This window comes from Hippocampus zosterae, chromosome 4 (assembly GCF_025434085.1).
Source record: "Hippocampus zosterae strain Florida chromosome 4, ASM2543408v3, whole genome shotgun sequence".
Taxonomy (NCBI): domain Eukaryota; kingdom Metazoa; phylum Chordata; class Actinopteri; order Syngnathiformes; family Syngnathidae; genus Hippocampus; species Hippocampus zosterae.
In genome coordinates this window covers 6,686,013-6,704,296 of record NC_067454.1, presented here as the reverse complement: position 1 = coordinate 6,704,296, position 18,284 = coordinate 6,686,013, and the positions used below count along the sequence as shown (strand labels likewise).

At 40.6% G+C, this 18,284-nt stretch overlaps 1 protein-coding gene across 1 annotated transcript; it reads left to right on the top strand.

The window, feature by feature from the left end:
- Positions 1 to 7,717: 7,717 nt before the first annotated feature.
- On the top strand, positions 7,718 to 18,233 carry pepd (peptidase D). Its single transcript, XM_052064363.1, has 15 exons — positions 7,718 to 7,789; positions 10,588 to 10,771; positions 10,904 to 11,031; positions 11,102 to 11,165; positions 12,286 to 12,333; positions 12,892 to 12,953; positions 13,336 to 13,380; positions 14,330 to 14,405; positions 14,491 to 14,537; positions 15,148 to 15,216; positions 16,137 to 16,214; positions 16,423 to 16,571; positions 16,986 to 17,170; positions 17,239 to 17,430; positions 17,890 to 18,233. The coding sequence occupies exons 1-15, from the start codon at positions 7,773 to 7,775 to the stop codon at positions 18,031 to 18,033; spliced, it is 1,488 nt and encodes a 495-aa protein (XP_051920323.1). The 5' UTR covers positions 7,718 to 7,772; the 3' UTR covers positions 18,034 to 18,233.
- Positions 18,234 to 18,284: the final 51 nt, after the last annotated feature.

Here is an 18,284-nt window from a genome sequence, read left to right as displayed (position 1 = left end):
AGTCCCAAAGACGTTTTTAAACGTCTTTTCAGACGTGGTCCAGAATTGGCTGGTACTGAATGAGTTAACAACATCTATGCTACACAGCTAGCTAGCACACGTACACACGCACCTTCGCTCACATGATACTGAACATTCACATATTCATGGTTCACTAAAAACTAGTCCATTCACTCCCACACAGCAAACAATTGCCCATTATTAGATATGGAAGGAATAAAGAGAAATGATTTACATGTTCAAGGGTGAAGGCACCGTATTGTCTTGACCAATGAAGGAAGCAAAGACGTTTGCGTTTTCATGCTCGAGATACGGTCCCTACGTTGAGTTTGTGACAGCTAAAGATGAACATAAGATTGATTGTCACAAAGTGTGATGGAGCTTAGAAAAAAAAAACCTGCATCAAATTTGAAGAAATGTTTGGAGTCGCGGCACGGTACATTCAAGCTTCAGCTTTGGTTTGTTTTTTTTTTTTGTTTTTTTTTAAATAGACTTTTAGTCAGACTTTTTCAAAAGAAACACTCCATCACTTTGAGTATTTTTTTTCCTGAATGGACAGTGGAGTAATACATTCTGATATTATATGTATGCAGCCCAAAGGACGAGTGACTGAAGGTCATATGGACTCTCACAGCAAATGGCACTACTACCATCATTTGGAAATTATTTATGAGAGGCTTATGAGCAATCCACTTTGAGATAAATCCCGGTGAAATACAGAATGTGTGCCGCCCCTAATCCTCCGCTACGGTAAACAGATTGCCCGAGGTTAGATGAGAATTTTTTTTTTTTTTGGAGGCCTTAACCGGCTGAGCGAGCGCTGACCTGAGCAACCCAAAACACACACCATCTGTCTTTTATTACCTCCACCAAGGAGGTTCTGTTTTCATCTTCCTCATCCATTTGTCAGAAGGATTACTCAAAAACAACTGGAGTGATTGTTATAAAACCGTGTCGTGCAGTAGGGCATTTTATTTCATCTCACAGAAATACATCAAACGTACTTTACTATAACGTGGAATTAGAAACACATTGGCACAGGACAAAGGGAGATAAGGACCATTTAAAGGCAAGCGAAGGAGCAACAGGTGGAAACAATCAGGGCGAGGCTGACGATCAGACTGTCACAGGAGGAAAGGCAAGTGACATGAAACGAGAAGAGTCATTCTTTCAAAATAAAACAGGAAGGGACCAGGCATATGCACCGCAGTGTGACATATTTGAATTATTCTAGAGCAGGGGTGCCCAAACTTTTTGGATCGAAGATCTACTTTTCGATCAAATAACCTCACGGGATCTACCCTTACCGGCGCGCGCACGCACACACACACACACACACACAAATTTAAGATTTACCTGCTTTATTTTATTTTTTAAATATTTTTTTTGTGAAAATGTGACTGATTAGTGTGCAGTGTATATTAACACAAAAAAATATATTACTAACATGTACAAAGACACACAAATGGTTGTTTGTTTTTTTTCTTCTCGAGACTCCTCAGATCTACTTGGGACCGGTAAGATCAGGATCTACCTAATGGGCACCCCTGTTCTAGAGCATAGGTGTCAAACTCAGGTCCTGGAGGGCCGCTGTCCTGCATGTTTTCCATGTTATCCACCAAAATCACATTACACCTCCTGCACCACAACGTAGACCTGGTCTACAGTCCAGTCACCAAATTGTCATGTGTTTATAAATTCAAAGTATAAAAAAACCCGCATTTATTAAAAACAGAAAAAGAGAAAAGTATACTTTTTTTTAAATTATACGACATAATATCACGACAGTCACATGTTGACTACTCAGCGAATTTCCCACAGCACTGATTGGACAAGCAATGTCATGTGATTATCTGCAGCCAATGATGGCCAAGCTGTCGTGTCATAACAAATTCACATGTTGAGTCGCGTGTGTCTTACCCTCCATGGGAGAGCCTCCGTCGAACCCCCAGACCGACTGACCAAACCCCTGTGGTTCGATCGAACCCAGGTTAAGAACCACTGCTCCAAACGCAGTAAACTAGACTTATCGTTGCACGAAAATGAAGAGGTGCCAATTTTTACACCAAGCACAGGTGTGCCCGTCTCTGCAAATAGGCCCCGGGCTGTTCATTGAAACACTGTAAATGAGAACCTGATCATTTCCTCAGACGTAAGCACGCTCTTCCGCAGTCAGCGAATGATCACTTCTATTTTCAACTCTGACATTATAGATCCCCTTAGCACCTGTCAGGTGTGAAATTAGCTTTACACGTTGTTAACACATCATGTAGAGCACATGCGGTAGCTGCTCTACTTTTAATCACTTTGAAAAGAGCTTTCTCTGTGGATTTTGCCAGTTTCCTGCGGTTTTATGCGTACTGTGGTTTCTCATTACTGGGAAACGAATCTCTTTGCAGGGTTGAAGACAAGACCACTCAGAAGGAGCGGACCTCTCCCAAGGCCCAGAATATTAGAAATACACAAGTGGTAGTCATAAAAGTCTCATGGTTGAAAAGTTTTTCCAGAATGGTCATAACAATCTTAAGCACAACCATTTAATTGATTTTTATGCATCCTATTCCTATTAGTGTGCTTTGTGGAGTGGAGGCCGACTGCCACACACAGCATCACAGCTCCCTCTGCTGGCTCTGTTGGGTCATTGGCCAACTTGGCCCCAATGCCAGCTGACTCGGAAAGTTAAAAATGGATTCCTGCCCATTCCTACAATTGGATGTGTACCGGAATGTGTCAAACTAACTGAATTGAATAAAAACATTCGTGTGGGAACAAATTAAAAAATATTTTACATACGCATTATTTTAAAAATATTTTAATTAAAATAACTTCAATCCAATTGCAACATTAAAATGTGGGGGATACAAAAGCCCAGAAATTATGTTTGAAAAGGAATACCAAAAAAAGTAAAAATCTTACAAGTTTGGAATATATATACAGGTATATAGTTTATATATTTAAATATACGCTAGTGCCATTACATTCCAAACCACGGGTAATTACCAAATCGAAAGTATTACCATTATGAATGGTAATAGTCTGCCATGGCATGTGCATGCACACACACACACCACACACCAAATTAAGCGTTATAAAACAGCTGTGCCACAGCCTGAATGGGGTAAATTAAGAAGCAGTGAAGTAGTGCGGGAACATTTCTTTTTTTTTTTTTATATGTGGCCTCCTTCCAATCACTTGTGCATTTTTGGGTCAGCCGGGCCTTCTTCACAATATAATAGTCGCTATTAGATAAATACATAACCTAACAATGCATTTTATATAACAAGGCGAAATGAGCTTTTGGGCTCAGGTCCCCTGAATGCAGTTTCAAGGCTTTAAAATTTGGTGTCTCAAGTGTCTGGCTTGCTTTTTGCGCAAATACGGGAGGGGGGGATAGAGTCATTGAAAAGGGGTTTGTGTGCCATGCGCACGCACGCACACATACACATACACACACACATCGTCTCACAGCAGCCAGCCAATTAGGCAACAGGATATGCCCGGGATCAACACATTAAAAGGTGCATTCACATCATATAATAGGGAAAAAAACGTCATTATGTGACCCTTTGAAGGAAAAAAGAATCAAAATATTTATGAAAGATTCCATCTATACTGATGATGAGGGGTTCAACTAGTTGCAACTTCAGTGTTGCTGCTCCTTGGAATTCCTCAGTCATTTCAGTTGTTTTTGTGTCACTGTCATTCTGTTTTTGTGAAGGAATGGAAACGCTGCAGCAACGCCACCACTGGTCTCTACAGCGTGACCACTTTTTGCGCAAAGCTGAAGTATCGTGGCTCAATAGTGCGAGCGCCCGGCGTTATGCTTGCCCACATCATCAGAGTCAGGGGTGGCTGGGGTATGGCAGGTAGCCATTTTCATAGCATTTCCTTTGATGCCCTACCACAATTATTCAAAGAACAAATTTACAGTTGATCTGATTCCAAAACTCCCCAGAAAAATATCTCTATCCTAAATATCGTTTGATTCTTGCAGTCAATGTCAGTAAAAATAGTTACTTTTATACCACAGCAAAGTTAAAAGCATCGCTGGGACTCATGTGACAGCGGTGCTCTGTAATCACCAATTTAACAGGGCAGCATTGTGTAATTGTGGATCTTTAACTGATGCACCATACACAAACAAGGCCAGCAGCCTGGCGAATAATCATCATTTTCCACTTAACTAATAATTATTTCCTCAAATACCTTTGCACGTTAAATCGGATCGGAGCAGATCTTCTGAGTGCACTCCAACAAGCAAAATTGTATGCGGAACATTTTTTTCCCCATCATTCCCACCATCAAAATTCAACTCAATGTGAACATGCTTCAGTACCTCCCAAAAAAAATCGGGTTGATGCATTGGTAGAAGTGTCATTCTTTCCATTCTTCTTTTAATGTCTGTTCTTCTCTGTGACTTGGAACTATTCAATCGCAGATGTCCAAAGCCTGCAAACAAAAAGCTCGAAGTTACAAAAAGATGCTGGAGTGGAGCAGTTCAAATTGTGTCTGACACTCAAGATTAAACAAAAGGATGCGGGGGGAATTGGCGCTCAATGTGCAGTTCAGGCCCAACATCCTCTACTTCTTCCCTCCATGGCCTGCAGGGGTCACGGAGGGAGGGAGGAAGTGTGACGAGGATTCAAAGAGCTCAACAGAGCAGCAGCAATCAAAGAGACCAAAATCCTGCTGTCAGTGAGTGAGGCAGGACGAGAGACTTTACACATAGGTGAAGTGATACACAAAATGATGGTCTAGAAATAAGTCTTAAATCGACATTTAAACATTTCGACTTCCAATAAAAAGGATACCCATCATTCACTGTTGTTTGTCCTGACAAACATTTGTATTCACCGGTTGTTTTTATTTAGGACCGGTCAATAATTTTCATTGACCTCCAATTTCAATGAAGCAATTCATTCAAGTAGGATGAAAAATATGTTCTTTTTGTTATGTATTTTTACGTTGATCTAAACTTGAATTACTGTTGTCATAATGCGCGGAACAACACAAGACAGTCAGTCTACACGCCACAAATTCAGGCTCCATTTTCTGTGTCTCCAGCGTGGGACTTGCTTTTTGAGCAAGTGCAAGGGATTATTAAAAAGGGTTTGGTGTGCATCTCACACACACACACACACACACACACACACACACACAAACACGCACAGTGTCTCACAGCAGCTAGCCAATTATAAAAGACATTGCCGGCATCAACACATAAAAGTGCATTGCACATATTAGAATAGGAAAAAAAACGAATAATTATGTGCTGCTACAATGGAAAGAAACATGTTTTTAAAAAAGTAATATACAGAGCAAAATGTGTATGAAAGATTCCATCCATGGTGCTGATGAGAATATTTTAACCACTTGCAACCTCGGTGCTATGTAGTAACGATTTCATACGTCTTAATGAGGAATGACCTTTAATTAAACAGGCTACTGCGCTTTCCCACAAATCTTTGGTATCCGTGCGGCCGCTATGCTAATGTGATCACATTCATTCATCCTTCCGCTATGCGGAACAGCGTTGCAAATGGTGTCATTTACCCCATTTACATGCAACGCTGACAAAAGTGGGGTTGTGTGCTTGTAATTCTGGGAGACCTGAATTAAGGTCTCCCAGATGTACACTATATTTTCTTGCAGCAAGAAGAAGCAGACACAAATGGGCAGTGAAAAACAGGTTGTTGGACCACTCTGTTAAGGACAATTCTTCTTTTGACAAGTGAACACATCGATCCAAATTGCAAAGTTGGTCATGATATTGAGTAAAAGTCATGAAAAAAATGACTTAAGGTCATGAATATGTATTCAGATGCAGTACTGGGATGATGAATCCACATTAAACATATATTAAACATTAGAAATTGCGCTGATACAATCCAGACCCATCAGCTAAAGATGAAAACCTGCAATATAGCGAGAATATAAAAACATTTTTAACTTTAAAAAATGAGTTTCAATACATTTACGTGTGTTTCAATCAAGAAATGCTGTATGTAGTGAGTCCCATCACAGATGAGCCTTCATTCTTTACATCCTAATACTTTGTAATATTAAAAGTATTTTTCTTGATTGTATGACAGTTACGGTAAATAGGATACAATGTTGCTTTAAACATTGCACGTGTAGTCAAGTAAAAGTTTTCACTGAGCTCACTGAGTGATCAAAGCCAACCCCGAAAAATATAAATCCCTGTACAGTATTAATCTAAGAACCAAATTGGATTTCTAAAACACTTAAATCTAATTTCAAACCAACCTTACAACTGCCAGTCTGTCTTCGCAGATGGTTTAAAAAAGAAAAAGACCCAAAAATGAAATATTTGTCTCTATGATCGGGTCAGTGAAAATCAGCATTTAATTTTTTTTTAAATATAGATCTTTATTGGACTCATGAGATTGTGCACCAAAAGTCTTGCCTAATGGGGTTTGTTTGTAATTGCATCGAAACCAATGTGCATTAGTGAAGTTTTACAGCCCACTTGGGCAAGCATTAGCAAATGAATGATCTCAAAGCAGAACAAACAAGTTGCCTGTTGCCTTTAAATTACACAGACCAGCGGCTTTTAATTCTGGCCGCACGTTTGGCTCATTTACACTGGAGGCAGCAGGTCGTTTCATTTCCATGCGGCACCTGACGCAAATACAAAAAAAAAAAAAAAACATCTGAAAGCATGATGGCAATGTGATGTCGTAAGGTCAGGCTTCTTAATTGCTCTATTGGTCATTTTAATTAAAAAGTGGCACACTTATAACAACAGGTGTGCAGCTCACTGTGAAGAAAACAGAAAGAGATGAAAGGCTGTGCGATATCCGAATGGTAAATCCTCACATGGTCTACTAAATTGAGTTTATGTTAATACACGCAAGGAAAACATTTTGTGACAGACAGACCTGTTTGATTTTCCAAACAGACAGACGTGCCAGGGGATTTATCAATCATCATCATCAATCATTGATTCATCAAGGTGAATGTAAATGGTTGGTAGCTGATACATGCCCTGTGATTGGCTCGTGGCCAATTCAGAGCAACGCAGTATACAATATAACCTTGAATCACTTCTCCTGAAGGTAAGGGACTCCATATTTAATGTACAAAATGGCAACGTATTGGAAAAAAGGTATCTCGGGACCAGCAGGAATGCTAAACTGGCGCAACGGGAAAAAAGTCTGTTAATTTCAGAATTGGTTTATTTGAGCACTCGTGTGTACACACATACATTTTCTCCCTCAAACATACTGTACTGGTTTTGGTATAGTATGCTGTTTGTTTTAGCCTCCACCATTAGTCGATTAAATTGAGGTTCCACTGTAAAGTCTGAAAGGTGTCATGCACAGGCATCATAATTACCCATCTTAACATTATGTGCCTATACAATGCAATTCAACTGATTATTTACTGAATTAACCATTTGTAAGGGATGGTTTTGACAGAAGCCTCACAATATATTTTATGTTAATCTGAGATTAATATTATCATTAATCGTGATAAAGATCTAGTGGGCTGTATTGAAGAAAAGAGCATGTTTTCTTGTACGAAGACCATTTAATAACGAATATTTACAGTATTATATAAAGCAGCCTGCGCTCAATGTACAGTACAAGCACTACTTTCATTGTGGAATGACGTCAAGCCATTTAAAAAAATAAAAGAAAGACGCAAAAAGTCCGATGATTCTGAACGCAGCACAATCTCGCGTCAGGTGGTCAAAACCACGTGACTTCCGCTAGCACGTGACAGTTGGTGGAAGCCGGAACGTCGTCATGGCTGCAGCGCCGCAGTGAGTTTTTATTTCTTACTTTATGACAACGCCACCATATTCTTTTATTTATTAAAATGCATGCCACTGTGTTTAGAAGTGATATTCTTAATGCTGTGGCGCCTCGATACCAGCGTCACGCTTTCTCAGACGTATGTTGTAAGTTGGCTGTCAAAAGCCGTTTGCAACCTCACAACAAAAGTTCAATGTCCAATTACTAATTAAAAAAACAATCTTTCCCCAAATCAATAACTTACAGGAATTATACAATTATAGAATGTGAAACACTATTAAATTATACTACGGTCGTGCTGCGTTCTTGATCTATAGCCACTGGTTTCTCAGACGTAAAAAAAACCTCCCATGTATCAAATAAAATTAATAAAAGTTCATCTACAGTAGTTACAAGTTAGATTAAAAAGAAACAAATATACTATTAGAGCAATTTCTTCCTTATAATATTTTGGTAGTGATGTAATTGTGCATTTATAAATATTGGTTTGTCGTTTTATCTTAGTTTCTTAGTTTAGTGTTTAAATTCTCAATTTAAACACTAGATTTTTAGACTCAATTTGTAAAAATATTCTTTTACGTCATTATTGTCAGTATTATTATTATTATTATTATTATAAAGCTCTTCAGATGATGGATGGATTTTTGTTCAATCAATCAATTATACTTTAATACTCTCTTGGGAGGGTCCCCTCACAGGGAAACTTTATTATTATTGTTTATGTCAATTTTATTAAATATGGAAACCCTATCAGTTTAAATTCACAAATCGTATTAAAAATACTCTTTATACTATTAGTATGATCATTATTATTAGTGTGTGGTATCTATTTTATTACATAATGAAAATAGTAACAGGGATATGATCATTTTCTATATCCCTGTATATATGTAAAGCTCATATTAAAACATGTAGATCATCACAAAAAATAGCATTTATATATCTTTTATATATCGTCAGATATTTTTAAAAGGCGGCTCTTAATAGTCATTGCAAAAAAAGAAAAATGTCAATATAGAGTTTTGGAGGGGTCTTTTTTTTATAATAAACCCTCTTATTCTGTAAGCGAATGTGTTTAATTATTATGTGATATAATCATTGAGCGGATTGGCTTGCTATTGTAAGAAAACACACACACTTTGATGTTTTGTGGGTGTAGTCATTCAGTTCATAGAAACGCTGCCCCCCTCACCCTTACTCCCGCCATGTTGCCAGGACGTGTAGATAATCCATCAGATATGACATAATAACATTTGAAGTGGTGTGAGGAGTCACCCCGACTGTGCAAAGATTAAGGCAATACTTTGACAAGCTTGCAACACGGCGGGTCAGATAGCAAGTCCCTCTTTGCTGATAAGACACAGTCTATCTGATCCTGCACACTGCACTATACTCAAGGTCGAAATCCATAAACCTCGTAAACACTGTTATTAGGGCCTGAGCATGCGGTGCCAAGGCTCTCTTAAAATTGCTGGGTTGCTTCGTTGTTGTTGTTATTTCTGGTTCTAAATAAATCACAATTTTGAGGAACTTTCTGTACTTCCAGGGGTCCTTCAAAGATCAGTTACATTACATTACGAAATGTCCTTGCATACCTATTTGTCATGTCCTTGTTTACGATGATACTAATGCAGCGTGTTATACCGGAGACAAATTCCTTGTGTGTTCTACATATTTGGCCTATAAAGATTATTCTGATTCTGATTATCGAGATACTTACTGGCATTAATGTATACATGAAGTGACACTGCACCTGACTGGCTTTTCTAAAATCGTGGCTGCTCTACGAATCGACACATTGGGCCTCCTTAGTTAATAAAAGCTTACAACTCTTCATACTTTGCGCACAACTTGAGTGTTTCGGTGAACTGATTCGTGATACGTGTGTTACGGTCAATTTCATTTGCACCACTGCGCGTATTTTATTGAATCTGAATTCGTTGTGATACTACGTTCACTTCACCATACCAAGTCTGAGAGTGATTCATTCGGACCACAACAAAGAAGAAAAAGTCCTCCTGCTTCTCCTGTAACAGGAAAATTGAGAAATATGAACGTTGCTACTCTATCAAGCAGTTGTGCTAAAAGTGAAGCTAATCCTAAATGCTATAGCTATCTCGGTTCACAGTTCGACAGCTGTAAAACACCCACAGACCGCGATGTTTATTTCGTCCTACACTGCGCGCGCGCACGTTTGTTTTTGTGTATGTGTGTGAGACACAGTTAGTACATGCTAAACATCGATTGAAGTGTCTTCCAGTTCAAATTTACAAAATTCAGCAAATGGGTTCTGACTGACTCACCTCATACGTCAATTATGTCGCCGACGCGCTTTGGCACCTTTCCACGCAAACCTGTTGACATCGCGAGAATAGTTAAATCACGTTCTGACTGGCCTCAGCCAAATCATGGCTGAGGCTCTGATTTGTTTAAGACACGACGCCCCCCCCCCCCCCCCCCCCTCTCCCTCGGAACCAAAAAAGGCATTTTAGCGAATCTGCAACGGTTTAAATTTGCAAAGGGACATCCCAAAATGCTCACGTTTAAAAATGTTTGTTTCACTGGAAAGCTTGCTGACCACAAAAAGTGACAATATATAACATTTAAAATTAAAAGAAATAAAAAGACCCAAAAATGAACAAACCCTGCACCTGCATCATTAAAATCGTGCGGAATAAATTACAATTGCCCTGCAAACAAACTGACAAAACTTTTTTTTTTTCAAATCCCATTTCAGTATATGTTTGTTCCATTTTTTTGCTTATGTAATTATTGATTTAGTCATTGATTTATTTTTTGCTTTCAGACCGTGCTTCTGGCTGGGTAATGACACCCTCCGAGTGTCCACAGAGCTTTTCGCAAAGAACCGCGAGCGTCTGTGCTGCGAGCTGAGAGCCAAAGAAGGTGTGGAGTCCTCCTCGGTTGTGGTGCTGCAAGGCGGCGAGCAGCAGCAGAGGCACTGCACCGACACAGACCTCCTCTTCAGGCAGGTTGGTGGTTGATTCGCAAAGCTGCATTACTTCAAATCACCAGGCTGTGGTCATGGCCTAGAAAAATATTACAGTCACAAATGGGGGAAGGTGGTTCATTTATTTTCCTCCTGTGCACTTTCTTCACTTTAGGAGTCTTTCTTCCATTGGGCCTTTGGGGTGACTGAGGCTGACTGCTATGGGGTTATTGAAGTGGACTCCGGAAAATCCATCCTGTTTGTTCCAAAACTGCCTGAGAGCTACGCCACATGGATGGGAGAGTGAGTCTTTGTGTTTTCTGGGAGCTGGAGTGTTTGGGGTAACAGTAATGTGAGCCTGTTGTGTCGACAGGATCTATTCCAAAGACCACTTCCGGAAGAAGTATGCTGTGGACGAGGTGCAATACACCTGTGATGTAAGTCTACGTTTTTTAACTTTGACGGGGTTCTCATGGATCCCCGGAGTCTTAAAAGGCTCTGATCTATGAATTTGAAAGTAAACCTTCATTAGCATTAGCATTGCAAAATTTACACAATAACCTTCTCGCTGCTTAACTCATTCACTACCAAAGACGTTTTTAAACGTCTTTTCAGACTTGGTCCAGAATTGGCTGGTATTGAATGAGTTAAGAATAGAGTTTAGAATAGGCTTCCCTGAGGCGTGCGATTCCCGCCAGGGGGGCGGGAGGCTTCCACGTCAATCTGCCGCCGCTTTCTCTGTGACAGTCACAGCGGGAACCTTCCAAAGACTAAAACGCCCGCCTTAAGTGTCGCCAGCAGGGACTTGCACGATAAGCACAATAGAAAAGCACCACGTCAATATCGTGACCTTCGTAAGTGGCCCGTGCATAGCTGAGACTGAACGGGATTTTATTTATTTATTTTATTTAAATCTATACAAGCACTGGCCGGGCACATGTCAAAATGTTGCGCCTGTGTTTTGCTCCAGAATGTTCTTCTACCTTAGGTTTTTCTCACTAAGGTGTAAAACACACTTTTAAAACCTCCAAAAGTGCCTTTTTAATGATGATTTTTTTTTTCTTTTGCCCTCAGCGGGTGAGGCCAAGTCCTTCGGCAGATATGCATTTTCATTCATGAATTTATTGACGGTTTTAGATGCCCTTGAGGTGCTCAGCAATTTAAAACGGGCACCTCATGTATATGTTCACAGGTCGAGTCTATCGCTGTAAAATTACTCGCCTCCACCATTCAGACAGACCGGCTTCACTTTATTGTGTCAACGGTGCTTGTGAATCGAGACGACCTTCACCGGTGCTCATGTGTGTAAAATTAAAGGCATGTGGTAGTTGGAACGCTCCCCGGGCGGACAGCAGTTGTGTTAGGAAAATGTCACCTGACATTTTGGGCTGCAGGATGAGCAATAAAGTCATTTGAGATTCCGTCTCGCGTCGGTGCCGCAGAGCAACGGCGACACCTGGCAACCAGACTCTCACTCTGCAATGTGTGTGCGTGTGTACACGAAAAGTCTCATTTCATTGTTTCTTTTTATTTAGTTATTTATTTATTGCTTTTCAGATTGCTGAAGTCCTGGGCAAGCTGAAACCAGCCGTCCTCCTCACATTGGTATGCTGCTTTATTTCTTCCAACACTGTCCTCCAGGGGTGTAACAAAAGCGGTTTGAACCAGGAAAAATCGATGTTTGATTTAAAAGATGCAGGTGGATCGTATTTAATCGAATTGAATCGTTCCACGTTGAATATTACAAGAATAAAACTGGAATTTCGGACGGGAAAATTGCACGAATATAAATTATGAGAATAATGTTGACATGTTTTGCTGTTTTTATTGTTGTCATACTTTGTGGTCATAACACAGAATGACATCACCTACTACAAATGTCGTGATTTTTATTTTTTTTTCCCCCACTGACTAACTGGCTGGGAGAAATAATGCTGTAACGCCACTTTTAGAATTCTAACATTTATATGGCCATTAGTCAGCAATTGTACGGTTGCACGTATGATGAATTGTTACTGCATTTTGCTAAGACTAGTTAGCAGAGAATACAATTATTATAATTGTATTTTTTTATTGATGTGGACGCACACAAACTCAGACTTGATTGATAAAAGTCGAAGATGGTAATTAATTTAACGATACGTCTGTGTGTGTATGTTGTAGCGAGGACAGAACACAGACAGCGGGAGCGTCAGCCGGGAAGCCTCCTTTGAAGGAATTAGCAAGTAGGTTTGCTTTCATGGTATTTTACTTTGTGTTTTCAAGCATCATTTTAGTCGCGGAAACGCGCGTTGCTGCTCTCTAGTCTTTTTGTTTAAAAAAAAAATACTCTGCACGTTCGAGCTCCTCTGCCTTTTCTTCTCCACCTAGTACGGATAAACACCAGGTCGAGGAGATGGGTGGGCAGTGGGAGTGCATTTGGTGCTGTTTGGCATCGGGCTATGACCAAGCAGCTAAACAAGGACTTGTTACAAGCACATAAATAAATTAAATATGCACCATGAACATCATCTTATGATGATTCTTTTTTTTTTAAGAAAGGATATTAAATGTAAAGGTCTTGTATTGTCTAACTGAGCTACTTTTGTTTTCTTTCTTTTGATTCAGATTCCAAGTGAACAACATGTTGCTGCACCCGGTCATTGTGGAATGGTAAGTTGTGACATGCATGAAAAAAAACAAAAGTCCTTCTCCCAATCTTCAGACATTTAGCAATTACAAGTCATTTTGGTAATTGTAAGTGACTTAGAACAAAGGAAAACTTGAATTAGTTTTTTTTAAGACTCTATAATTTGTAATTTGGCTTCACTAGAATTTCACAGTGAGCAACGAAAAATAAATCCTTGTTTCTCAGTTCATGTTCTAAAAGTTCAGTTTATCCAATCTTCACGAAGCAGGTTTGTTTTGCCCCCACCCCCACACCCCATCCTCAAGCCGGTTACTCGTGATTGAATACGTGCACGCCTGCTTGTTCCCTGCATTAGACTTTGGGGCCATCAGATGAATTGACATTTCTGGCCAAAATGAGGCGGAATGCTCTTGAGTCACACCCCATGTCGAGAGAGGCAACGTTTCTACCGTATGGCAAAACAACAACCCCCACCATTTATCACATGGCTCTGCACTAATGCCTTGCCCTTTCACTCTCCATTTTCCCACGGCGTTTTTGTTTGTTTCTTCTTATTTTCCGACACGCGGCACGTCACGTGCCGAAATCGCACAATGATAACATGCACGCATTGTCATTGATTTTAGGAACACAGGTGACAAAAAGATGAAGACTGTTGATATATCATGGTGGGGAAGAAGAAGCAAAAAATAAAGGGAAAGAATTCAGAAAAGTTTTCCCGAATGAATTGTTTAATGGTAGCATATGTTTATCAATGTATAGAAAGTGGCCGAGTACAGAAGGACTCCATATTGAAAGATTCGGGTGCACCTTGTGAGTATTAGCAAAGCTTGGAAGGTGACGTTTTTTTACCCACGTTTGACACAAAAGAAAGCACCTCTTAACAAACCCATTTGTTAACGCGCGCAGTTCACTCCTGTTGAAAGATTTGAGTCGCATAGGCCCACTCTTTGTCTCTCTCTGTCCCTGTAGCCGCCTGATTAAGACGGACATGGAGCTTGAGGTCCTGAGGTACACCAACAAGGTGTCCAGCGAAGCCCACAAGATTGTAAGTAGCATCTTTCAGCAGAAACATCATCTACAGTATGTAGCCCGTTACTCACGAGCATGTGTCTGTTTGTTTGTTTTTATAGATCATGAAGAGTGTGAAACCTGGACAAAAAGAATATGAAATGGAAAGGTAAAGTCGGGAGTAGGTCTGTCTATCGGAATCTAAAATCGAACTACCACAATACTGTATTAACATATTGTCAATTGACAACTCTGGAAGCTTCATTATCCTTGTAACGGTTGAATAATTCCTACGGGTTTTGGATCAGTTTAGCAGATTTTTGTTCATTAATTTAATTTAATTCATTCATTTTCATTTTCCGTACCGCTTGATCCTCACGAGGTCGCGGGGGGTGCTGGAGCCTATCCCAGCTGTCTCCGGGCAGTAGGCGGGGGACACCCTGAATCGGTTGCCAGCCAATCACAGGGCACACAGAGACAAACAACCACCCGCGCTCACACTCACACCTAGGGACAATTCAGAGTGTTCAATCAGCCTGCCACGCATGTTTTTTTTGGAATGTGGGAGGAAACCGGAGCACCCGGAGAAAACCCACGCAGGCCCGGGGAGAACATGCAAACTCCACACAGGGCGGCCGGAGCTGGAATCGAACCCGGTACCTCTGCACTGTGAAGCCGACGTGCTAACCACTGGACTACCGGGCCGCCCTAATTTAATTTAATATCGTTTTTATTTTTGTATTTAGTTATTATATACCATGTATCTTCTTTCTTTTCAGCCTGTTCCAACACTACTGCTACACTAAAGGAGGAATGCGGCACACCTCGTACACTTGCATCTGCGGAACGTGAGTGGGCTTTCTCTATAACGCACTGGCAATATTGAAATCAAAATAAAATGGATTCCGCTTGTGCTTTACAATTTAATTAGCGACATGGTTACGCATGAACGGCTGCAAATCAAACACTGTTCTTCTGTGTATACAAGGCCGCGCGTGATGAGTTTTTCTCTGGGATTACTGCTTACTAGCTTAACTTTGTGTTTACAAACAAGGCTTTGTCTTGATTAACAACCTGAGCCATGTCCAAACTTTGTAGTGAAATAAGGTCATCAGAGGCGATGTACTCGACATTTTTTGACACCGATGGACAAAAGCTAATTAGTTCCCTTCAGAGTCTTCGTGTACCAAAGTCTAAACCTAAACTTGCTTTTGCTAATTACAGTGCAACCACGAAAGTCCAGTCCCACGAATGTTGTCCAATTTGGGATTTAAGCCACATATTCACAAAGATATGCCTGTGTGGGATTGGACATAATTTCAGTTACAGAACGTTACAAATTGTAATCAAAGGAAGTTTGGACGTCGTACTAGAAACACTGATTTACGGTTTTTGCCATTAGCTCGCTGGCGATTGAGCTAGAATACTTAGGTCCGTAAATATTGGGACATTGACACAATTATCATCATTCTCGGTTTGATTTGAAATGAACACAACAAGACGTGCTTTCGCTGCCAACTTTCAGCTTCTCAGCCTAAGGATGACCTGCTTCACTGATTGTGACAGTTCTTTGGATGTCAAATTAAGAGTTGGCAGCAATGTTAATGTTTTTGTTACACTAGTGTGACAATTACAAATGGAATAAAAAGTGATGCGGCAAGTCGAGTTCCATACATCTCACCTTGCAATTAGGAACTTTTATTTCAAAGTAAATCGTGGTGTTTCCACCTCTATAATGAAGTTTGATGTTTGACTGTGTGACCCACAGGGGCAATAATGCCTCTGTTCTGCATTACGGTCACGCTGGGGCTCCCAACGATAAAACCATAATGGACGGCGACATGTGGTGAGTGCTAAAATGTTTATTCTATTTTTTTTTTTTTTTAACTTTCAGAACTAACTATCTGAATTGTCCGAAACCTCTGTGTACTATTTAAGTCTTATGATGGTGACACTTGGACCATTGGATGAGTTATATTGCTATTATTTCTTACAGGAAAACAGATTTTAAAACCATAACAAATTGAAAGATGTTTTTTTTTTCACTCCTGCAGTTTGTTTGACATGGGCGGCGAGTACTATTGCTACTCGTCAGACATCACATGCTCCTTCCCCGCCAATGGCAAGTTCACCGCTGACCAGAAGGCCATCTACGAGGCAGTCCTAAAGGCATCCAGAGCGGTCATGGCCGCCATCAGACCAGGTGATGCTTTGACGACTGTCAACAGTAGAAAACGGCACTGTGTTTGTTAGCAAACAAATTTGATAGCTGTCTAGGATTCAAATGAATCAAATATTAACTGCCTAGTCCATCGATTATTGACTTCCTCGCAGTCAGTTTGTTAGTTGGCAGCTCCATATTTAATCAGTCAGTTCGGAGAAGTTAGCTAGTGTGTCAGTCAGTGAAATTGTTCTCTTGGCTTTAAAACGCCGGAGTAAATTGTGTTCTTTAAGTTCTTTAAAAGGAGTATAGGTGGTCTCTTTGTCTTTTCAACCAAATTACATGTGTTCACCAGTTACAGTACTTTTGTTTCATTACACCGATATGATAATCACTGATATGGAAAAGGTATGATTATTTTCCAATCTGAATAGTTAACAGTGTAAAAATGTCCAGGTGTGAAGTGGACCGACATGCACCGTTTGGCTGACCGTGTTCACCTGGAGGAGCTGGTGAAAGTGGGGATTCTTCAGGGCAGCGTGGAAGACATGATGAAAGTCCACCTTGGCGCCGTTTTCATGCCCCATGGTCTGGGTCACCTGTTGGGCATCGACGTGCACGACGTGGGCGGTTATCCCGAGGTGAGAGCGCTGTCCTCGGTGGATGCTGAGAAGCCGTTGGATCGTGCGGTAACGTAGGTGTCCCGCAGGGAGTGGAGCGCATCGACGAGCCCGGGCTGAAGAGTCTGAGGATGGGCCGCCTGGTCCAGGAGCGCATGGTGCTCACTGTGGAGCCTGGCATCTACTTCATCGACCACCTGCTGGATCCGGCCCTGGCCGACCCCACGAAGAGCTGCTTCATCAACAACCAAGTGCTCAGTCGCTTCAGAAGCTTTGGCGGGGTAAGTATAGCCTGTATTTATTCGCTCTATACCAAGGTCAGCAAGAGCTTGGATATTGATTATTGCTTCTTTCACTCAAAAGCATATGTAATTATTGAGCAAGCATGTTAAGTTTGTTTGTTAAGTCAAGCATCTGTCAAGTCGTTGCTCGGCATATTTTCCAGTTCGTCAATCACACTCTGGTTTCATTAGCTACTTAGTTAATCAGTTAGTCAAAAATTGAAAGTACATTGATCAGCTGGTTTGGCAGCAGAGTACATCACTGAAATTGTTACACCGTTATTAGCCACTTAGTCAGGAAGCCAGTCAGTCAAATATCCAGAAATGTAAGGGCATCATCAGAATCTGAATTCCTTCATTTTGTTGGCGTGCACCCTATTGAGTTTGTGTATTGTTATGTTGTGTGTAAATGTTAATTATGTTTCTATTGATCGCACCCTATTGAAATCATCCTGGCAGGTTCGCATTGAAGATGACATCGCCGTCACCGCAGATGGCATTGAGTTGCTTACCTGCGTCCCAAGGACCGTGGAGGAGATTGAGGCCTTTATGAGCGCCTCAGACAAACCTTTCAGCTCGCTCGTGTGCAGCCAAAAATTTTGATCCACCACAACTCTCTGTACATATGCAAAACTAAACAATCAACCAACACAAGATGAACAGATACAAGCTTGATCATGATGCAGTAAAAAAAAAAAAAAAGTAGCATCAATCAGTTTTAAAATACCACCTCAAGTAGGTATTCAAATTGACACAAAAACAAATGTTGTATAACTGAATAAAATGTGATTTTTGCAAACAAATGCAGTTGACGTTCTCCATTATTTAGAGGGTGCACTTGCTTATATCCGCCA